This window comes from Gymnoscopelus microlampas, assembly GCF_963454915.1.
Source record: "Gymnoscopelus microlampas genome assembly, chromosome: 4".
Lineage (NCBI taxonomy): Eukaryota > Metazoa > Chordata > Actinopteri > Myctophiformes > Myctophidae > Gymnoscopelus > Gymnoscopelus microlampas.
In genome coordinates this window covers 28,428,384-28,452,379 of record NC_139941.1, presented here as the reverse complement: position 1 = coordinate 28,452,379, position 23,996 = coordinate 28,428,384, and the positions used below count along the sequence as shown (strand labels likewise).

The window sequence follows — 23,996 nt, the reverse complement described above, 5'->3', positions numbered from 1 at the left end:
TTTCCTTGTCTGATATGTTTGATAGTTATGTTTGATATTATCACAGTTTAACAATTTAAATTGACCAATTTAAAACCGGGAAAGCTTCTGTGTCATTTGTGCATTGGCTATTCAAAAATAACAGATACACAACCTCAAAGCGTGTCACTTCCGCGCTTCGAGCTTGTACATCTGCTATTTTTTAACATTTTTGAAAACTCTTCAAAGTGTGAGAACTAATGATTTAGAAGGCATTCGTGGAATCAGTCACAGGTTTTAATTGTACTGGATTCTGTGCATCAAGAAATGTGACGTGACAAGAGCCATTGCTATGGAAATGGTAAATGATCTCCGCTTGTCGTCTTGATGCGGACTGTCCAGACTTTGAATGTTGCAAACCACAGCTTTTGGGATTCTGTTGCAAGTGGTTGCAGGTTTCAACTCGGCTCATTCTACAGTATTATTGCTTACCTCACAGCTTTTACTCTGTGCCACCTTCCATCATTAAAGGACCCATTGATGATGATGTCGGTTGGACCACTTCCTAGATTATAACTAGAGAAACATGGGGAACATCTATGATTATTTCAAATGAGTGTATTAAGTATATCTACTATAGTGCTTCACTAGATAAATGTTAGTGCTGACAAAAAGGCTGCTCTTGGACCTGTGCTTTCTAACTCTGCTATGACTGGGTGCTGAATTCTGTCTCCACTAACCTGGGCTGGCCATCGTTCCGCTTCATTTTAACGGTACTCTGTCCTGGCCCCCAAACATACAATGATCTTACAAACCCCACTCAGGACAGGAGAGTCTCACCTCTCCTCCCTGAATCAAACTCTCTACTTGCCCTTCTGTAGGTACTAGTAACTCTGAAAATTCTCCTGTCTTAAAAACAAGGACGTTCTACAACGTGTTACAATCTTGATATATGTAATGCTGCAGATCTGACATCTGCACGTCTGGTTGCGCTTAATAAGACTGTTAACATTTTTATGTGACATAAATAGATAAGATGTATCTAATCTTTGTGGGCTTCTGTCAATCCCATTAAGCACAAGGAGCTCTGTGCTTTGCTTGGACTTAAAGTGCAATCAATAAATGTCTTCTTATCTTGGATAATTCAATTATCTTTCCATGGATGGAAGTTGAAGGAGTGTATGAGATGATTTGTATCCCCTATACACAAATCCACGGAGCGCTGCCCTGCGTGCAGCCATTGCTGCGGTGTCAACGCTCCGCGGACGCGACACCGCAGCAATGGCCGCCTACAGGCAGCTACAGGCAAGCGCGTCTGTGGATTCGTCTATAGCTTCCATCCACAGATATATTATTTAACCACATGAACCCTTGTGTCCCGATACTGGGCATGTCATTATAGGCAAACATTCAGCGAAAATAGTCAAACATTCAGAGAAAATAGCCACACCTGAAGATTAGTGCCCCGTCTTGAAGCCCCATGGACAGGAAGTCACTGTTGGGTCTCATTGGACTGTCTCCTCGCCATAGCAACAGGCCATCCTTTGCAGTGCTCTTAAAACGCATGAAAAGGCTTGTCCTGACACCTGACACCCTGAACAAACAGATGGTATGCATGTGAGAACGCACAATCACACACACACAATTACTCAAAGATGTCTTAGATTTTTATTTTGTTTGCACAGCTAGTTAACTACTCCTGTTCTACAAATGCATGTAGCAAGGGATTCTAGCGTGCATGCGTGTTTGTACGTGCGTGCATGTGTGTGTACCTACGTACGTGCCTGCGCGCATGCATGTGTGTGTGTTTATTATGTGCTTTTAAACAGATATTTATTTTGTATGAAAAAGTGTAAAAGAGTGTGAAATTGCCAACCTTTTCAGAATATCCCTGTTATCGTATGTTAGGTAGCTTCGGCCAATGAACTGGGGTATCTCGATCGCTTCAGTCACAGCTGGCAATGATAGGAAAAGGCAATTACTTAAGAGGACCACAGGGTGGCAGCATAATCATACTTGATCATACCAGACAAAAAATCTCAAAGGAGATGCAGTAACATTATCGGAAAGTTAAATTGAGTACATTTTCTTAATTTATGGTGATGTTGACAATGTTTTGAGATTTGTTTGTTGTTTTGAGGTTTGAATATTTCCTTGTTTTAATATTGGATGAAAAACTTACTGTTCAAACAATAATTCCCACATTCTGGTAGCGAAAGCATAAAAAAAAGGAAGGCATAGAGGGGCTTAGAAGAGATTAAATTGTTCAATACATTAGATTATATTAGAATGCAATGGAATAACAAAGCATTTAATCCCAGAGGACACATGAACACAGTTTACAAGGTGAAATGTCCTGCCTCATACTGTATATACAGTAAACATCCGTATAACCTACAATATCTTAATAACAATAGCTGTGCTCTCCATGTCAACATGCTGCTTTCACATAATTCTAGTCTGTTTTACTAAATTATAACACTCATAAATTGACCAGAATAAAAACCGCTAAGTGCTCAGAATATGTAAATGTCATAAGAAAAGTCACAATGTCAGCAGCTTAATGTAAAAGGACAACATTACAGTACCACACTGTCTAAAATGCGACTGACCTTTCTGGCAGTGCCTGCCGTCGTAGCCCAGGGAGCAGTCACACTCGTACCCGTCCCACTTTGGTCTGCAGGTTCCTCCATTGGCACAGGGATTGTCTACACATGGATGATCTGCGTTCGCCACGTTAACGCCACCAGCAGAGCCCAACGCAATGGGGATGGTGCGGTCGTTGAGAACCAGCTGCAGGGGTGAGAGTGTGTATGTGAAACACACGCACGCACAAACATACACACGTGTAATACATATAAAGAAAGAGCAAGAAAAAGAAGCCTGTAAAAGTGTAGTAAGTTAATTAGAAACTGCTCTTGACATACGCTTAAAGAATATCCTACTATTATGGCCGTAAATTAGCCACCTTTTCTGTTTAAAGGACTCAAAAGAGGTTGATGAATGTGAAGCAAAAGAATAGGTTGCGACCTTTTAATTACTGTCTTTCAATGACAGTTGTATTACACCACTTAAAAACAACAATATCGTCAAATCAAATAAAGAGACTGACTGTCCCAAAAGGCACATTTATTACTCTGTTGTCATACCTTCTGGACTGTCCCAGTGAAGGGCCGCAGCACACCTGCAGTGCTCTTGGTTTGATCATATGCAGGTACTCCACCAACATAAAGAGGAGAGCTGCATTTGATCTGAGTGAAAGCTCCCTTTAGACAGAGAAATACAGACTGAGATTAGTTGTGTCAGTGAGTACAAACCTGCTGCAATGGGTTAAGCAAAATGAAAACGTAGGACAAAGTACACTAGTATTAATAATGAGGACAATGACTGAATGGCTGAATACCTCAGAAATCCCCTCCACTGGCTTCTGGTTGTCCACCTGTAAGATGCCGCTCTTTGCTGTCCGAGACACCCTCAGCTCATGCCAGGCATTCATACTGATCTGCTCCTGACTCCTACAGGACACAACACAAGTACACTGTATACTGTATACTGAGGATTTTACACTGTGCAGTGACAATGTACATTAAAATTCCACAGCACTACAGTTTGAAAAACGACTTATTAAGATGACAAAAGTATGGCACCTTATTACGGCTCCTCCAGAGCCGCAGTCGAATCTGAACTCCGCGTATCCGTCCACTAGGTTGATGGCCAGGAAGTCGCCGCTGCCCGCGTCGTCACTGTACAGCAGCGTTCCATCGGGTCCCGACGGCCGGAATGTCAGCTCAAACTCCATGAAGGACAGATAACTCTGGCTGGTCTCGGGCCAGGGGACGGCGGCGTATGAAAACACTGTGGCGTTAAAGTGGGGCAGGGACAGCTGGAAACCTGGAGAGACAAGGCGAAGGATGACACTTATGAGGTCCAAATGGCGACGCACAACTGAATATACCCCAGCCTTTAGGGTTAGGGCTAAAAATGGCAAAAACAAAAATAAGAGGTTAAAAAAAGGACATCAACTAAAATGTTGATGTCGTCACAAATATAGTGATACCAAGGTGTGCGTGTGTGTGTGTGCGTGTGTGTGTGCGTGTGCGTGTGCGTGTGTGTGCGTGTGTGTGCGTGTGTGTGCGTGTGTGTGTGTGTGTGTGTGTGTGTGTGTTGATAAATAGTAGCACAGTGACAACAAAAGGGTCTGCGTAAAAAAATGATTACACATTAAAATCCTCAGTGTTAATTTATCCATTTGTAACTAAAAGTTAAACGAACACTCTCGCTGCATTCACTGCAGTGGCGATACAATCTACAAAACATCCAAGGCAGTGTTGCCAACTACATTGCTGCCGAGTCGGCTGTTGAAGTGTTGTTCAAGCCACACTGCGTAAATGAAACGGGTAGGGTTAACCTCTTAAGCAGGGTCTATAGTAGGTCTGTCCGCTCCTTTTTTCTCCTCTACACAAAATCTCATCAACCGAAAATAGCCAACCTACAAGCCAAGGACTGGCTAACGGCAATAATTAGTTTTTCTTACACAGGACTGAACAGAAATTGTGGGGAGAGAGAAGGGGAGTGAAAATAATGGGGAAAAAAACATATGATTGATGTTTCACGTCGGAGTTGTAGATGAAGCAATTTTCTTTTTTCCTCCCCAATTTAGTCATTTTTGCCAATTGATTCCTCCCCACACACATTAGTGTGTGGTCGCTGCTGTTGTATTCTACTGACTCACCTCCCTGCTGACAGGTGCTGCCCCAGCACCTGTCAGCATAGGATCCCCATAGGATCAATACATGTAGTGATATCACCCTCCCCGTCCAGCTTCCCTCCCCTGAACACGGGCCAATTGTGTTCGAATACTGTAGGCACTCGACAAAGCTGAATGCACCACGTGGATTCGAACCCACAAACTCATTTCGTAACGTGTCAAGCAGCAATAAGTGTCCGATGATAATTTGATGCTTCATGTCACTGGCTTCCATTGAAAATGACAAGTAGCCTGTTGCTTTGTCCCTGCTAGTGTGAACACTGCATCAGAAATGACTGCGTAGGAAGGAAGAATGCCTGAGGAGGACAGTGGAAGAGAACATGAGGGCAGGGGCTTCAATGTACCTCATCTGTCTCATCTGCAATCAATTCTCTTGTTTCCACATACGATATACTGTAATGGTACTTGTCTCGACCAATGTTATTCCAAACTGCACTTAAGAAATGTGTGTGTGTGTGTGTGTGTGTGTGTGTGTGTGTGTGTGTGTGTGTGTGTGTGTGTGTGTGTGTGTGTGTGTGTGTGTGTGTGTGTGTGTGTGTGTGTGTGTGTGTTTTGACTCACTCTCTTCACACAGTGCCCCTCTGAAGCCCAATGGACACAGACAGATGTAGCCATCTGCACGGTTAGCAAAGCACATTCCTCCATTGTCACAGGTGACCAGATTACAAACACTGTCGCTGCACTCACCTGGCAGAAGACAGCAAGGGTGCACAAACAGGTTAGGGTACACAGGGGCTGCAAATATCAATTATCTTCTTATTCGATTATTCTATGAAATACTTTTCCGGTTAATCAAATAAAAAGTAATCAATTACTTTAGAATAAATGAAGTATATAAATAAATATATCAACGAATCAACATGAACATTTTCAAAAATAATCGAGGCCAGTTGTCAAGAGTGAAAAGGATGTTAAAAAAAGCTGAACCCTTCACTGAATGTTGCATCTCAAGCTCCATTATCGATTTCCCCTATAGTATAAATTATTTTAGTGTTTAATTCCACATTTTCTTTGAAAATTTCTATAGAACCTCTATGAAACACAACTTGTAGACATGACTGTTTCTTACTGCAGGACCAAACTAAATGGAAATGGAATGTCCTGGTCTGTTTGACATCCTGTGGACAACAGACGGTTTCTAGTTTCAGAAGAAGAGCGAGATGCTGATCACATCATCAGCCAGTTAATCAGAGAGTTCAGAGTCACCTGCTGTGCTGAGCAGGTCAGGGCTTCATTGGCTTCCTCAAGGGCAATTTACTGTAAGAGACTGTGGGCACTATAAAGATAATAACAACCAACCAGCTGGAACTCATGCAACTTTTGTTCTATGTCTTTTGTGTCAGTCAAAACCTGCCGCAATGTTTTACTTGTTTTAACCACTAAATCCTATACTTAGTTGACCTGATATTATAACCGAATAACCGAATCAGGTCAAAAATGTCGCAAAAGGTTGTGAGCTTGTAATTTTCACCAAATGTTAGCCCCATAATAGGCTGGGGCTAGGGTTCAAGTGGTTCAATCTTTCGTAAGCATTTTGTGCCAGACGTTGCAAGCCAGACATGGTCGTGGTGTGAAGGAAACCTCGCTCTCAAAAGTTCTGTCAGATGACGTCACAGTTAATAAATCCACTGATCAAATACTATGTCTGACTGGTGACCTTCTGGACTGTATAAAGTGACAGCAACAGTTGCACAGTATAACCCAGTGGTTCTCAAACATTTTCAGATCAAGGACTCCCAAAATGATACTGTATTTGGCCGCAGGTCCCCATGTGAAAGGATCGTGTACCAGAGACCCCCATGAGAAAAGATTTCAAAAATAGCACATCTACAGTATAAGCATTCACTATGCGTTGAGAGCCTGTGAGGCTATTTTGATTAAGCCAAGTACTATGGTAAGGAATCCAGAGATTGCCCCTTATTTTAAGGTCAACATCTAGACCTGTCTGTGAAACCTGCTCTTTATCAAACAAAACAAGTAAATGAAACAGAAATGAGAAAATAGGGTGAAATTGTTTTTTTTAATGACACCCACCAATGATGCCAAAATAATCTATCCAGACTGTGGGACAATTGAAAAAATATAATAAAAAATGAAATTGAAACTGAACTGAAAAATCAAGAGCAAGGACACATTAGAGAAAAATCTTATCCAAACAAAGTTTAAAAAGTATCTAGTTCGTAAGAACTCTCTCCAACAGCCAAGTCTTCTCTGAAACACGGGTCAGGGGACCAACTGTACAGTAAATTAGATTCCCCTGGCTGCACAGCTGTTCTGCATTGTATAATGTATAAAGAGGGGCCCACTGCATGGAGTGCCAATCACCATTATGGGGAGTTAAGAAATAGTGTTATAGGTCAGTGACTGAAACAAAAGAAAACCAACACCCATAACACTAAATCAAAAATCAAACTTCTGCAAACAGGGCCCTAGGGGCCACATGATGCCAGTAGCTGTAACACATGCACACACATACGACCACACACACGGACACGCAAACTCACCAATGTCAGCGCCACTTAAGGCTCTGCCCATAGGCCATGGTCTGATGTCTGCTGCCTTATCGTTGATGGTCAGACCCTGGACACACCCAACAAAGCCACGATTGGTCCCTGTTGCCCTGACCAGCCAATAGGCGCTGGGCGAACCACCCAGGTACAGCGGCGAGCGGAAGGTGATCTTAGTGTACTGACCCTGGAAGACAAGAATTAAAAGAATATAACTGCCAGGCAAGATGTACTGAAATAAGATGGGGCTTAGTCTTTTACCAAATCTTTCAGAGGTGTCAAAAAAGGACATGTACAGTATTAATAATGCGACATAGAATTATTCACAAATGATGGGATTATTTTGTTGCCACTGGAGTATGCCAAGGTTTTTCAGCATTGAAGAGCATCTGCTTCATAAGTTGACTGAAATGCAGAACACGTTATGTATTATTAATATAATGGGTGAAAAGCAGAAAATAATCTATCCTGAAAAATAAAGTCGGTGAGGGTTAGAGCGCCCTGGAGCTAAAATGTCACTGCAACACTGCTGTACACGCAGATAATGATTTAATGATACGTGTTGATGTTTCAGTCAAAATGACCTCAGCAAAATAATCAGTAACACAAATTTAACAAGAGGAGAGAAAAGTCCAGGTTAGACTACGATCAATTTGCCTTTGCCAGGTTACAGCATCCGGTCTAGAGAGAATCAGTGCGGACATGGTCTGTGCTCCAAAAATAATTTAGCTCAGAAACCAAGATGTAATCTTATGAATCTGGCAATTTTCTTCAAGTACTTCTTGGAATACTTTGTTTGCTATGTCCATGTTTTGTTCTAACTTATAGCGACTAGCAAGACTAGGTTATATACTCGATTCTGCATGTTGGTGGGGGATTATTACATAACACTGGTTGAAATTCTGAATAGAAACCAGGCTTTCCGCATGTACTACAGAAAGCGTGGTGATGTGAGGTTATGTCCAGTTAGATTCTTTAGTATGATAGAGCTCTTAACGGTGATGAAGATGCAACAATTTCAGTCAAGCTCTATCTGTAAATAGCTCTTACATGTTTGAAGATCTACTTGTGCATAACTACGCTTATATAAGGTGACACGTACTGCCTGTGCTTTGGCTAGCTGGTGTCATCCACTACACTTACGGTATTTGTCATTATCAATACAAGTGTCCACCGCTCAAAGAAATCCCGGGGGCTCAACGTATTCAACAGATGAAATGTTGATTGAAGAGAATTATACTAAGGTATAATTTGCAGTTGAACTTTCGTCTATGCATTATTGTTAAATGAAATGCCCCACACAGAGGAGAAAGTATTGTCTGACATTTTGTTTACACAGTCAAATCTTTGTTGTTAATTTATTGCAACTCTGAGAGTGTACCAATATAACCAAATGGATCCATTTTTGTGACAGGTCTCACCTGTGAGCGTCCAGATATGGGGTTGTCATTATCCATGCGGAGCCAGCCACTCATTCCATCTCTAAAGGCAGTAACGGTGTGCCACTGGCCCAGGACAATACGACTCTCACCAACAATCTGAGCTGCACCAGTACCACAGTTAAACCTGTAGGAGGGCAAAACAAACAGATGGATTGCATTTAACCACATGAAGCCTAGCATCCCTCTTCTGGGCATGTCATAATGGGTGAACATTCAGTGAAAATACATGAACATTCAGCAAAAATAGCCACGTTGCAACGCAGCAGGTTGTGAGCTTGTAGAGCGGCTATTTTGGGAGAAAAGATTCGGTGTAGACTAGAGGAAAAAAAGAAGTGGGCTAAGTACAGACCCATGGAGGACCCCAGTCAACTAAGTTGGCTATAGAGTTTAAATAGTTAAAAAGAGTAAAATTCTCTTTGACCGTTGGCTGATATTCACAAGGTTTCTGGTAAATGGCGTGCCAAATCCCAGAGCATTTCTTAAACATGTTAGGTGTAGGATTTCACCAAATGTATTACAGCAAAATGAAAAGATTTAATCACCGCTGGCGTTTTGCTTACAACCTGTGGGAAATGCTTTCTGTCTGCAAAATTCAGTAAAATTATTCCTGAACCTCTCCATTTCAGTCTTGAAAGCAAGAGCCAGTATGCTTTAGATATAGTTTCTACAGAAACTGTGTGTGGCAGAAAGCTGATAAGTGCCTCTGTGTTTGACAACTAAACACGTAATTTTCCTTTGCCATACTATACAATTATAACTGAATCTATTTATTATTATTATTATTTCCACAAAACTTGGCATGCAACTCCTAGAGTTTTCGCACCACAAACACATTTGACAACATTTTGTAGACATGATCGGTCCTGTATTCCTGCGATTGATATTCATTAATGTCTTGCTATAAATGGCTTACAGAATTTGTGGGCAGGGCCTATTTCACAAAAACTGCCATAACTCAACCATCTGAATCATTCAAAGGTCATACGCCTAAATGTGTCCCAATAATTGAGTTCTACATCTACAGTAGGGGCCAATACAATTTGGAAAAGTCAAATATCCAAACAAAAAAACTTCCCCCTGAGTCCTATGGTGATGCTGCTGACTCCCATGTACATACTGTGTTGGGGGCAACCACAATTCACTTTCTCCAGAAACTGTCTACTTACTTTTATTCTGATAAAATCTAATTAAAATCAAATTGTTAAATAAAAAAAGAGCCACCAAGAACAGTTGAAGGATCATTTCATTTTTCATTTGTGAAGATTCATATTAACACTGGGCCACTATTCAGTTTCTGGTATCTAGTAATTATATAATGCATTATTTATTTATTTTTGGTGTGAGACACCGGCACGCAACTAAATATCAGGCATAACAGAAAACCCATTTGAACTGAGAATACATTTCATTGTACTGGTTGACACTTTTTCTTTGTGAGGACACTGCAACCTGATTGTTTTTCTGCATAGTGCAGGATAGTTGTATAGGTGCCTATTTTTGTAGAAATGTTTGTCTATCTATTTGCAATGTGACCTTCATGCAATACATCTTGTCAGCCAGTGGTGGTCCTACCCAACCACTGGATCTATATTTCTCAATACAGGGTCCCCACACATTTTTAGCAATGAATTTCCAAAACTTTTCCAAAACTTTTCCAGAATATTTAGCCCAATTTCCAGGCCTATATAACAATCATTCGGCGCAATAATGTGTCTCTTACTCCTATGTAGAATGCCCAAAGATAGACAGTGTAGCAAAAAATAAAGTTTGAGACATACATTAGGCTGCCGTCACACAGCCCGTTCGGCGAAAAACTACTTATGTTACATATTTCGTGTAATATTATTCATGTTTATGAAAATGTTTAGTTTTAACAAAATCAATAGCCAAAAACAATGCATAGCCAAATATTTTTCCAGGACCCTTGATAAATTCCAGGACCTTTGATGATGTTTGATCAATTTCAAACCTTTTCCAGTACTGGATTTTTTTTTTTTTTATTTCAAAATATTTCCAGGAATTTCATGACCGTGGGGACCCTGTCAATATAACAGCAGGTAGACCAACTATACAACCTCTGTAGTTTTTAGCGGCGCTAGCCGCTCTATACCTTTAGGTATAGAGCGGATATTAGCCCTCTATGCCTGGCTTTTGCGTCAACGTTCTGATTGGTCGGGTGCGCCAACGTTCTGATTGGTCAGGTGCGTCAACGTTCTGATTGGTCAGGTGCGTCAACGTTCTGATTGGTCAGGTGCGCCAACGTTCTGATTGGTCACTATTCATGACATCACTATGATGTCATGAATATAGAATTCGATGTCTATATAAACAATGACTTCATCTTATTATTCATTTGGCTAAAGTCTCCTTCTAGATAAGTTATTTAAAGTTAGATCCTCAATTTAACTTTATCTGTCCAAGATTCTTCCCAATATGACGAATAGAAAGAGAAAGATACAAGAACAGATGAAGGGTGAATGTATAGAAAGTCTGAGTTCGGGGACCCAGTCATCCGTTATGACAGAATGGTATTTTGTATTTTTAAGGGAGATGGTCCTGCTCTATACCTAGCTTTTCCGTTAAGGTTCTGATTGGTCAGGCCCGTCAAGGTTCTGATTGGTCAGGCCCGTCAAGGTTGTGATTTGTCAGGCAAGGGGACTATTCATGACATCACTATGATGTCAAGGTTTAGTTTTTATTTCCTCATGTTTTTTTTTGTATATATTTTTATTTGGCTAAAGTCTCCTTCTAGGTAAGTTATTTAAAGTTAGATCCTCAATTTAACTTTATCTGTCGTCGACGCTCTGATTGGTCAGACCCGTCAACAAAGTGATTGGTCAAGCTTCACACGACACATGGCTATAAACACATTATAAACACATATCGATGACATAATGTATTCAAAGGCGCCGCTACCTTCACACAGGGTGTGATTTTTTTAATTACATGTATACTATATTGCATTGACATACTCTACAGATTGGTCAAAATGACATCACACAACAAAACACGTTTTGGATTGCAGCTTTAACACATTTTACTGTGTATACCTCAAAAATATCGATCGGAAGGAAGAAACTACTGTAGGAAGCAACTAGTGCAGTACTGACCTGTAGTGCACTCTCCCTCTCACCAAGGCCAATGAGGTGAAGTCTCCACGGCCCTGTTCATTCTCCCCACAATAGAGCAGCAAGCCATCCTCTGACTCTGCCTGTACCAGAGAGAGACTGTTTCAAAGACCTTTTCACCCACTATACTAAACCACAGTGGACACTGACTATATGCTTGCATCAGAGAGAGACTGGGGTTGGTGAAAGGGCCTACTCTGTGTGGAGTTTGCATGTTCTCCCCGTGTCTCCTAGGGTAGTTAATACCCTCACAAAAACATGTAGTAATCCTGGTCACTATACTGCCTCCCCCTGGTCAGCCGGGGCGCCTGATGGAGGAGAAGGGAACTGGTTGGAATAACGTGTTCCTTCCACGCGCTATGTCCAACCAGGGAAACTCCCCCCTGTCGGGTGATAAGAAGCGGCCTGCTTGCTCCTCATGCATTGAAGGAGGCATGAGCTTCAGCTTGGGCTCTCCCTAGGCTGGCAGAGGGTAGGTAGTGCCCAGGATTACATAGGCAATTGGCACTGGGTGAAAAAATGTGGGTTACAAAATCGTGGGATAAAAATTATAAAAAGGAGAGAGAGACTGTTTAAAAGACCCTTTAACCCACTATATTACCTCATTCATACTTGAATAGCTGATCTACGAGCAATGTGTGTCGCAATACAACGTGTTTTGAGCTTGTAGAGCAGCTATTTTCAACACGCGACTGTCGTATCACTGAGAACATATTAAGCATAATTTATTATTATCAGTAATAGACCATAGTGGCCACTTTGTGTGTGTGTGTGTCTGTGTGTACCTTGAACTCCATAGTGATCTGAAAGGTTTGGTATGAGCTCTTCAGGGGTTCAAAGGCCATGTGGGAGTAGCCAAAGAACCGAGGAAAGTTCACCGACACCACTGGAGAACACAGGTGTAAACAGAATAAAGAATAAACAGAGATTATTAGACATATATATTTTTAATAATTTATTTTATTTATTTAATAATTTCATATATTGCATGTTAATATCACAAGAAACACAAAGTACCCACATGATAGTGAGTTTCACTGCAGTGTCCTTTGTAAAGCACACAAAGTACATACAAGCAATTCAACAGTAGATAAACGTAAAAATCTGACTTTTCCAAAAAAAATCCTCTCAACATGAAAGCAAAGGTGTAAAATACTGTTGTATGTGGGGGGGATGCCTCTATCTGTAAACACCTTGATCAAGATCACCATTTAATGCTCTGCCGGACACAAGAGGGTAATGGGGATGACAGAATCCTCTTTTAAAAAATCACTACCCTTTTCTGCCAGTAATGACAATTCCGCAGGTGTGAATGTGTGAGCATGCTTGTGTAATGCACATGTGGGGATGCCTGCGGTGCAGGTGTCCCCTCACTGTTTCAGGTCACATTGGCTGCATGACTCCCCACAGCCTGCTTGTGTATCTATAGCCTGACTTATACGCCGCAATATATCCGAAAATAGCAGATCTACAAGCTCGCAAGCACAACGCGTTCTGACCTTGTAGATCTGCTATTTTGAGGGTGCGACACCACCGCGACACCACCGCGACACCGCTGCGCAAGTATAAATCAAGCTTATCGCTCTTGCACATGCCCCTCCACCAGACAACCCTTCTCTCACCTTCACTGCACGTGTCCCCTCTGCGTCCCAGGCTGCAGTGACAGCGTGAGCCTCCACTGTCATAGTCACTGAGGCAGTAGCTGTCAGGAGGGCACACCGTGTCGTCACAGGTCAGCTCGTACACCCGGGGCACCTCACCCTTCCAGCGGCTCATGGTGGGTATGGGAGTGGTGGGGGGCAACGTAATGCTAGAGGTGCAAGAGGAGAAGAGAAAACAAAGGAATAACCTGGCCAATACGTCATGTTGTGAGCTTGTAGTTTGGTTATTTTTGAAAACCTTTTGAATAGGGCTTCAAACCACACGCTGTAACTTTCATGTCCTACCAGGGATTCGAACCAAATACGAACCACATACGAATTATGTACCACTGAGCCAATAGAACACACCCTGCTTGCTCAGGCAGTACCACTTGTCAACCAGTAGTGGTCCTACCAGACCATAGGATCTAGATTTCTCAATAGAAGAGCAGGGAGACCAAATACAACCACCAACTTTGTCTTAGTTGTAGTTGTAACTTACCTTGTGGTGGTGATAGCAGTGGTGATGGTGATGGTGGTGATGGGGGTGGTGCTTGTGATGGGGGTGGTGCTGGTGGTGGTTGTGGTGTTGCTGTTGGTGGATGTGGCGGTGGGTGGAGGAGTGGTGGATATGAAAGTTGCTGTGGTGCTCTGCTCTGAGGTGGTTGAGAAGACCAGATCACGGACATCTGGGAGGGTGGAGGAGGTTGTGGAGGAAGGTGGGGTGAGTGTGGCGTTAGGACTAGGAGGCGCTATAGTGTTCATGCGGTAAACAACGTTCCGACCAGAAGGCGTTCCGGAGCGGGAGCGGAGTTGGGATTTCTGATTGTCTTCGTTTATGCCCGGGAATGGCTTCAGCTAAGGAAAAGCAGGGAGGAGATAGGAGAAGAGCAAGAGACAAAATGAGTGGTGGGCGAATTACAGATGGCAAGACATAAGGGAGATAATGTGGTTAATGACAAAAAGTACAGTTGGGGCCCACATTTGTAACCAAGTAACCAAGTCACCAATCTGTCCTCTAGTCTCTCATATGTTCATGAAGCAGTAGCTATAATTAAATGAATGCTTGATAAACAGTTCTCCAGTATTGAATATGAGGATATGATTGAATATTAAATTAGTTTGTTTCAAAGTGATTAGAATGTTGGGACTGCAACTACTTTAAATGTGTAGCTATATAATACACTGTAACCACTGTAACCACATATTATATTTTCATACTGTGTTAGTGTGTATGTATGTATGTATGTATGTATGTATGTATGTATGTATGTATGTATGTATGTATGTATGTATGTATGTATGTATGTACGTACGTACGTACGTATGTATGTACGTATGTACGTACGTACGTACGTACGTACGTACGTACGTATGTATGTACGTATGTATGTATGTATGTATGTATGTATGCTTGCTTGTGTAATGCACATGTGGGGATGTACATACACATGTATGTATTTACATACACATGTATGTATGCATGTATGAATGAATGAGGGTAATTCACCTCCTCAATGAAGACATCATAGTCAGAGTCGTCAATATCAAAGCTGTCCTCATCTTTGATGCTGGAGTCTGTGATGTAACTCTGCCCATAATCTCCACTTCCAACATCTGTACCTGTTAAGAATGAAAAATATGAACATAGGAAAAGGAGACATTTATATGACCTTTGCTCATTCTTTTAGATTATTGGAAAGATGGTATTTCCCAAACATGGCAGTGAAGAAGCTGAAATGATCTTTCCATAAGTGAAGGCAATTATGATTTCAACAAGTGAAATGGCAATGCATATGGGTTAATTGGTGAAATAAAGATTGAATACTAAATCATTTAAAAGCTGAGTTACATTACAATGAATAACGATTGTGGTAGCAGGGACAGCCATCATAGAAGTAATGTTTTCTCTTTTCTCTCTCTCTGTTCTGTTCGATTGCAGGTGAACCAGGAGTGCAGCCATGGGTCTACAATTGCTAATAAAATGCATGTCACCTGCTCTGCAGGGTTTAAAAGCCTCTCCTCCACCCAGCAGACTCCCTCTTTAATCTTTCTTTTGTTTACTTAATAGTAAACAAAAAAAACATGTTTGCTTTATCCAACTTTGTTTCTTCAGTTATGTTGCTCCATTGAGCCAGGGTCATAACCTAGATACAGGATAGAATCGGGATAGGGACATTTCTGTAATGGCTGTACTGCGACCTATGAGTGTTGCATGTTAAGAATGACCATGGGTATGTGAATACGATGATGATGTCTGATGACATACTGGTACAGTATGACAAGGATAGTGAGAGATAGTGGTACAGTCAATGATTCTACCTCTTAGCCTGTACCCAGGCTGCTGTATGATGTAGTGGAAGGTGTCTCCTAGACCTGTGCCATAGGCTGGTCACAAAGATATAAAGTCAATGCACATGGTTGGTCATGAAACACATTTTGATGGTTGACCAGCCACAGTACGAAGTACATTCAATTATAGATTCAGTATTAAATAACAGACCTTTCCTGTTTATTGAACATGCATAGCTTATGAATCAGAATAAACATCCGCAGTAAGTAAATATAGTAGCAAAACTGAGATAATTGCCCCTAGATGTTCAAAACTGGAAAACAAAATAAGTGGACATTCAACATGATTATCCCATTCATCCCAAACTCGTCAAATCCTAGTCTTAATGTTTCATAACAGCAATTAGTCTATTTTTTGTATGATTTGTACTTTATTCCTTTTTTACGACATACAGAAAATATATGCACTTTTCCGAATCATGAACACAGTCTCTCATATGCGGCCAGTTGACCCAAGGAAGTGAACAGCAATTAGTCTATTAAGATCCTCTCTCTTTCAGAACACTCGGCACTCTTTGGCACAAGACGTGAGCTCCTGGCTGAGATAAAAACCGAGGCAAGGAGCTTTGCTTTGATAGTTCGAATTGATGCAAAGGTTTGACCTGCAGTCTAATAACATTAAGTGTATAGCGGTATGGTGCTAGTGGTAGTATAGGAGGGGACTAATCTGCTGTTGTGTAACAGACTGTAGTGCCCCCCACCCCCCCTCACCCATATCCCATTGATAGCACAGGAGAAGGGGTTACTAGAGAGAGGGACCAGCCAAGCTCAACTGGTGGTGATGGGGGGGGTGTATTGGATGTATGGAGTGGGGACAAAGGGTCTACCGTCCGTCCTCTTCTTAATCCTGTCTGATGAGGCTCGGACATAACCGGCTTTTGCCCCCTGCTGAGAAACCACGCTTCTCTACTGTAGCTCTCTTCCTCTTGCTCAGTCACTAATTTTTTAAATTTTGTTTCCCATTCATTTCTTTCTTTATAGCGCTGTGAGATTCCCTCCATCACTGTACCGCATTCTCAACACCTATCTCCCTCTTTTTTTCATTTCTTTCCATTTCACTTCTTCTCATATGGGCCAGACAAGTAGAGCTTAAGATGCTTAATTCAATCACGGCAGCTGAACTGTTTGACAGCCAGTGTGTGAGGCACAGAACAGTTCCTTCGCCCACCCACATGCTCTCCAGTTCAGGACAATACCTACAGTGACTGGGATTGGAAAGGATGTGTGTACACACAGATAGGGAAGTATTTCTGTGTGTGTGTGTGTGTGTGTGTGTGTGTGTGTGTGTGTGTGTGTGTGTGTGTGTGTGTGTGTGTGTGTGTGTGTGTGTGTGTGTGTGTGTGTGTGTGTGTGTGTGTGTGTGTGTGTGTGTGTGTGTGTGTGTGTGTGTGTGTGTGTGTGTGTGTGTGTGTGTGTGTGTCGCAAACATCAGGCCTATCATTTCAATATCAATCAGACCCCAATGTTCCCTCCCTCCACCATGACATCCCATTACATTAAAGGTAATCAAGTAAATGACTGCTCTACTATATCTGACTACCTCCATGTGTTTATGGCTCCAGTCAGAAACACCACTGATACACAAACACTGGCCTATATTCAGGAAAATGCCCAGAGAGGCAAAACCCACATACTAATCTAACCTGCGTCGATATTTGACCTCTCATATGAAAAATGTAGTTTTCTTTTCTTTTCACATTTGGATGTTTTGGATGTTCTTCGTAAATTTAATGACTTTCTAATCCTAGCATGACGAAAAAATGCAATTGTTGTTGTTACCAGCCTCGCCAGTAGACTGGTGAGTAAATCAAAAACAGCTGGCTAGGGAACATTTTGAGGCATACAGAGCGAAAGCAGCTGCAGTTTGGTTTCCAATGAAAGCTGTTCATCAGATTGATCTATTAAGAAGACGAATTAAAAAATGTTTCTATCTTATTTTGAGCAGTCGAGAAGGCACGCCGGTGTAGACATTATTAAGCCTTTACTACTGAACAACCAATGCTTTTCAACTCTTAAAATGAGCCTTTGTCAGGGTACAAAATCTATTTATTATTATGTACTGCCTATTATTCGCACATAAAAGGTTTTGACTGCTTTGTGCTGTCTGTGGTGCTCAACCCTGCCTGTTCTGTGGGTTAATTTCCAATGTATGATTGCGTATTTTTGTATTCTTGGTTTGTTTCATGCTAAAATTTGCTGCCGTAATTATTGTTTTCAGTTTTGTCGAACTAAGTTCTGAAAATGTGTTTTTTTGGTTTTGTTTTGTAACTAAGTTACTCTTCAAATAGGGTAGGCATAAAAAGCCCCGGCTTCAGCCTACACCTTTTCGGTGCCACCTCTGTATTTGTAAACCAAACAGAAGTATCTATGTTATGATAAAGCACCGAAATAAACTATTCATTCATTCATTCATTCATTCATTCATTCAACCAACCACTGATAGTGCTGATTTTAAGAATTTAGGTCAAAGTGCGCTTGGATTAGCAACGTTATTAACAAAATAATAGTAATGAGATAGGTTGTGAGATGGGGAATATAGTTGGAAAAGAACACGGCTATCTAACACAAACTAATAACTGCAGGGCTCATCACTGCAGCTAGACTAGGAACTGGAAGAGCTCGTGTACACCAGGGCTGGCAGATTGGACCCAACTTATGACTGAGACTGCATCTTATGAATATCTGATTGCCAGGAAAAACAATGTAAACGGGAAGTTCCATTTAGTATGGGACTACTTCTTTTTGTATATAAAGGGTTTGCTGAATTAATCATATGTTGAAACAAATCACAATTGATATATATCATCACAATTGATAATAAAGGGGTGTAGGGGGGTGTTATCCGCTTAGTTTAGCTATGACTGCCTGTTGTTGTTGTTGTTGTGTTTAAGTTTTTTTAGTTTTTGTCTTTTATTTTTTGTTTCTAAATATATTTGCACTGTTGTGTAGTTGGTCTTTGTCTGTTATGTCATGTTTATTTGTTGAAAAATAAATAAATACTTTAATGACAAAAGAAAAACAGGCTATCTAACACTTATGAAGTAGGCCCTACTTCATAAGAGTTTAGATAGCCTACTTAGTAGGGCATTACTTTGGACTTTCTTCATCTGTAAGCTATTTCGGAGCCCTCACTTCATCAGCAAGCTCACAACGCGTCGCATGTACTGTAGATCGGCTATTTTCACTACTTTATATATTTTGAAAGTGACAGTGTTTAATTCTGACTGTGGGCTGTACAAATATTCAACCAATTAAAAGTGTTCACAAGAACTTGTAACTAAATATCATTGGATCCATCTGAACATTGGTTCTTTTTTCCATTTGCTGAAAAGTAACGGTTTTGAACATACAAGATTTCCACCCAACAGCGACAAGAACACAAGATCTTTTAACTGATGCTCTTACCAAGGGTGCGCACCGGGCTGTTGATTTGGCTCGGTGGGCTGACTCCATGCACATTGACGCTCCTCACTACAAACTGGTACTCTGTGTCTGGTTTTAATCCCTTTAACACCATGGAGTTAGCCTCGATGGGCTCACGGATGTATGTCCACTCTGTGTCCATTTCTGGCCTGAGAAAGAGAAAACATCCACCACATATAATGTATTAAACATACTGTACTGTCAGAGCCTTGATTTTAATCAGCTTACCACGGTTTGACCAAAGCTGTTAGATTTGTCCTTTTGCAATGCATTACCAAAGTTGGTTCAAACATAGTGTGAAGCTCATGGCCATTGACTATACTGGGAGATAATATTTTCGTTTAGTAATAAACTTTGTGTCAGAGATGGGAATATATATTTTAATAGCGGTATATGCAATAGAGTAAACCTGATGCATTTCCCACTGAAATAAACAATAATAACAACATTACCCTACAGGCATTTTCTCTTCGCAGATGAGTAAAGGCTGGAAAGGAGGCTACACTACAGGTACCAGACATTTACAATAGCGAATCAAATTACTACATACTAGACTTGAGCCGGTTTTGCAATACCTGTTGTACCCCATTGGCCTTGGAGGCCAGTCTATGACGTCAGTACTATGATGTCATATTATTGATCGATTGGTATAACGGTTCTCGAGATATGCAGGCAAAACACACACACACACACACACACACACACACACACACACACACACACACACACACACACACACACACACACACACACACACACACACACACACACACACACACACACACACACACACACACACACACACACACACACACACACGGGGATTCTGTGCATTTAGAGATAGGAAATAGGGGATTATGTTGTGCTTTTCCATTTAAGGGAATGATCTAGTATTTTGATTGCAGATTATCTTTTGATAGACCTCCTCCTGCTGTTTCACACAAATGTAATTCTAAATCGAATACTCTAGCTGTAAATAAAGCATTTCCAGAGTTGAAAAACTAATAAAGGAAACTCATGTTTCAAGTGTGAAGCAAGATAAATGAAGCATTCCTTATAATATAGTAGACAGAATTAAAACACATTAAAAAACGTGTAACCAGAGAATTAATTGAAAACATAGGAAACAGCAGCAGTCTTGTTTTCTGTTTTCCATCTGGAGCTATACCATCTACAGTATGTCCAGATTTTGGGGTACTGGTGGTCAGGCGCCTGAAGCCACAACTATTTGTTGTATAAGGTCATCTCCGTCATCACTCAATGTCTGTGTTCAGTGATATTTCCTTTGATGAGTGGGGGGAAATATTTGCCTCTAAGATGGCTCTTGTTCTATGAGCATGCCCCTGCATGCACACACAGACAGTGATTCATGTGTAATCCCTCACACACACTTTATCTGGTTTATCTGCCTCAAACTCTTTCTCTCAATCCATCTTTCTATCTATCTTTCTCTCTCTATCAATCTTTCTTTCTCTCTCTCTCTATCAATCTCTCTCTCTCTCTCTCTCTCTCTCTCTCTCTCTCTCTCTCTCTCTCTCTCTCTCTCTCTCTCTCTCTCTCTCTCTCTCTCTCTCTCTCTCTCTCTCTCTCTCTCTCTCTCTCTCTCTCTCTCTCTCTCTCTCTCTCTCTCTCTCTCTCTCTCTCTCTCTCTCTCTCTCTCTCTCTCTCTCTGCAGATCTACAAGCTCACAACGCACCACACTGTGACGCATTGTGAGCTTGTAGATCTGCTATTTTAAGTACACGACACTGGCGTGCAACTAAGTATAAATCAAGCTTTAAGGGCTGTTCACACTGAGCATTAGTATCTATAACTATAAACATACAGTTTTAAATATTGTTAAGTGGATGGTAGAGTTCAGACCAACTGTAAAACAAATACAATGGTGAACAGCCATTTACTCTTACTCTTTCACATTTATTTTCCCACTTGCATCTCTCTCTTTCTCTCTTTCTCTCGCACAGACCTCTTTTTGATCTATTTTCCTTCAAGTTTTTTTTTAATAACTTGTATTGACTGTGTAGTTTTATAGTTGAACAATACTTGAACATCCTTTTAAAAGCTCTCTCTAATCTTACATACTACTACTCTCATTTGTCATTACATGAGGTCCAGAAGCTGAAAGGACTACAATTTCACAGACAATACAGTAAAATGCTAATCTAGACATGTGAGGTCTTTGCGAGTGTGTGTGTGTGGTTGTGTGTGGCTGTGTGTGTGTGAGAGAGGCAGGACATACATGAGATACATACAGGACAATGTGGGTTTCTGTGCTTTATATGTTTGGTGTGTGCGAAGGTGAAGACATATGTGTATGTGTAATGCCTGTACCCATGGGTAAACTAAACTGTGAGCCCGGCGGGTAGCGCCACAAATGTGCATAATATATGTTTGTGCGTGCGTGCATGCGTGCGTGTGTGTTTTGAAATGTGAGCCTGACCACTGCTGTAATCTGGATCCAGACTGCTATGCTGAGAATGAAATTCATTCTTTCCCATGTCCCCAGTGACCCTGATGTCAAAATGGAATGGACTGCACTGAACAGACAAGAGGCAAACTCACGCAAGTCAGTCAGTGCTGTGAATTATTCCGAATATAAGAAGGTTTCTATATATTCCATATAGTATTCTATATAGAAAAATGTATCAAACTTGTGAAGTAACAGGACATACAAGATTTAACAGACAATGTAACATTAAATATTTTCATTCAAGCCAATTTGTTTCAGCTCTTTCTCCAAACAGGATGAATAATGTTTGATATGATTAGACAAACTGATGAAAAGTAACAAATAACCAGAACCAGATAAAACAAGCGTACTCCCTGTACAGACCCACAGAGCATGTGTGTCCGAAAATGGCGGACACAACACTCCAGTTCAAGAAGAAATACCAAAAGAGACATGCTCTAAATTCCCAATAGGATGCATGCTGGATCCAGTGCTACATACAGTAACTCGTGAAATCTAACAGAGATATCCACACATCAAATAGCTCACGTTGGAAGGAGTTTTATTTGCTGTAGTAACCACTTTAACCCTGGCATCCCTATTGTTTGGCATGTCATAGGCAAACGTATTGAAAATGTTTCAAAAGTTTCACAAACAACGAAAATACTCAATCTACAAGCTCACAACGTATCGCATTGCAACATGTTGTGAACTTGTATATCGGCAACAGTATTTTCGCTATTCATCATAGGACTACGTAGGACTTAAGTGATCAATTAATCAATCATGCAATCAGTCAAATATTTCTTACCTGATGTAAGCCACCAGGAAGTGAAGGACTGGTGCACTCCCCTCACTTTCTCCCTGTTGCCATGACAATGCCAGCTCTGTGTCAGATACTGCTGCGACTATAGGCTGGGTGGGGGGCGATGGGGGCATGCACATTTCTATTGGGACAAAGGAACAATTCCACAATGAAACATTAAATGAAACACTTCGCAGGGCGCCAGGTTACCCACAGGCGCAGGCACGCAAACACACACACACACACACACACACACACCAAACAAGATAACAGAACTCACATTCTGTTGACCATAATCAGCTAAATTAATTAGATCTAATTAATTCATTGATAAAGAAAGCAAAATACATCAGACCAAATGCACTGCATTAATAAACCATGAGCTCCACTGAGGGCTTCTTTTGGAGTTGTTTTCATAAACCTGGGTGCTTGTTTCTCTTGTGAAATCTGGCAACACTGCAAATTAGTCAAACCCTACCCATCTGGGAACCCATTTGGATTTGGAAACAGGAACTTGGTTTGGCTCCTCCCCTTTCTCAGTCCACTTCCTCCCGGGTGCATGTGTGTGTTAGAGCTGCAGCTATCGATTATTTTCATAGTGATGATTCTATTGATTGCTTTTTAGATTAATCAAATAATCAGTGTTTTTTTATCTTGACATTTATATATTAACAAATTGACTCGACTAAATAGATTAGTTTGATTACCAGCTCTATTGAACTTCATGGTCCATTTATACTACTGTATATGTACAAACAACAAAGGATATATTTTATGTCTGTGTTTTGTGTATATAATTACAAAGTACTCAAGAATATAAATAATTACTAATAATACACACAAAATAAATCCTGAATGTGTTTATTAATGGACTTCCCCCTCCCACAAAGCTGAACTGATGAGCAACTGAAAAGTTTAGTTTCTCCAAAAGCTCGGATGAAAGACAGGCAATGATGTTAACTGAACAAAGATTGTGTTTATATGTTAAGCTAACATTTCATACCACACACTTGCACACTTTCACCAGCATTTTTTTTTTTTGTAGCCCACGCGTGTGTGTTTGTGCGTGCGTGCGTGCGTGCGTGCGTGCGTGCGTGCGTGCGTGCGTGCGTGCGTGCGTGCGTGCGTGCAGCACAGTAGCATATTCTTACCATGTGGTGCAGTCCTGACATCTCTGGGAACACTAGGTCTGCCCTCTCCTGCCCATCCATACGCCCCAACGCTGACTTTGTACTGTGTGTTCACCTTCAGGGTACCAATATGGACATCCTGGGAGAGGTTGCATAGAAGAGTGTAGAGGGGTGGGTAGTGAAGTAGAAAAAATAAAGTAAGGAAAAGGAAAGAAAACGAATAAATAAAAACAAGGAAATCATGTGGACCCATGTAGAAACAACATGGCACAGCTCCAATGAGATCTCAGTCTTGTAACCAGCCTGTTACAGTCGTAGATGACTAGCCTCTTGCAGAGCCACAGCGTTAAAAAAACAAACAAACCAAATCAGCACATACTGTAGGTACTATTTC

At 41.1% G+C, this 23,996-nt stretch overlaps 1 protein-coding gene across 1 annotated transcript in view; it reads right to left on the bottom strand.

Annotated features, from left to right (window-relative positions):
• The window catches only part of egflam (EGF-like, fibronectin type III and laminin G domains), a 39,533-nt gene that overhangs the window by 1,769 nt on the left and 13,768 nt on the right, over positions 1-23,996 (bottom strand). The window contains exons 5-23 of the mRNA XM_084054290.1: positions 23,624-23,741; positions 22,479-22,614; positions 19,201-19,367; positions 14,954-15,066; positions 14,048-14,301; positions 13,426-13,613; positions 12,589-12,689; positions 11,786-11,886; positions 8,655-8,799; positions 7,231-7,420; positions 5,288-5,413; positions 3,606-3,849; positions 3,362-3,473; positions 3,108-3,224; positions 2,571-2,751; positions 2,141-2,164; positions 1,835-1,913; positions 1,409-1,552; positions 451-534 (exon numbers count right to left, since the gene is read on the bottom strand). Of these exons, the coding sequence (XP_083910416.1) occupies positions 451-534; positions 1,409-1,552; positions 1,835-1,913; positions 2,141-2,164; positions 2,571-2,751; positions 3,108-3,224; positions 3,362-3,473; positions 3,606-3,849; positions 5,288-5,413; positions 7,231-7,420; positions 8,655-8,799; positions 11,786-11,886; positions 12,589-12,689; positions 13,426-13,613; positions 14,048-14,301; positions 14,954-15,066; positions 19,201-19,367; positions 22,479-22,614; positions 23,624-23,741 (2,624 nt within the window). The remainder of the gene's footprint in view (positions 1-450; positions 535-1,408; positions 1,553-1,834; positions 1,914-2,140; positions 2,165-2,570; positions 2,752-3,107; positions 3,225-3,361; positions 3,474-3,605; positions 3,850-5,287; positions 5,414-7,230; positions 7,421-8,654; positions 8,800-11,785; positions 11,887-12,588; positions 12,690-13,425; positions 13,614-14,047; positions 14,302-14,953; positions 15,067-19,200; positions 19,368-22,478; positions 22,615-23,623; positions 23,742-23,996) is intronic.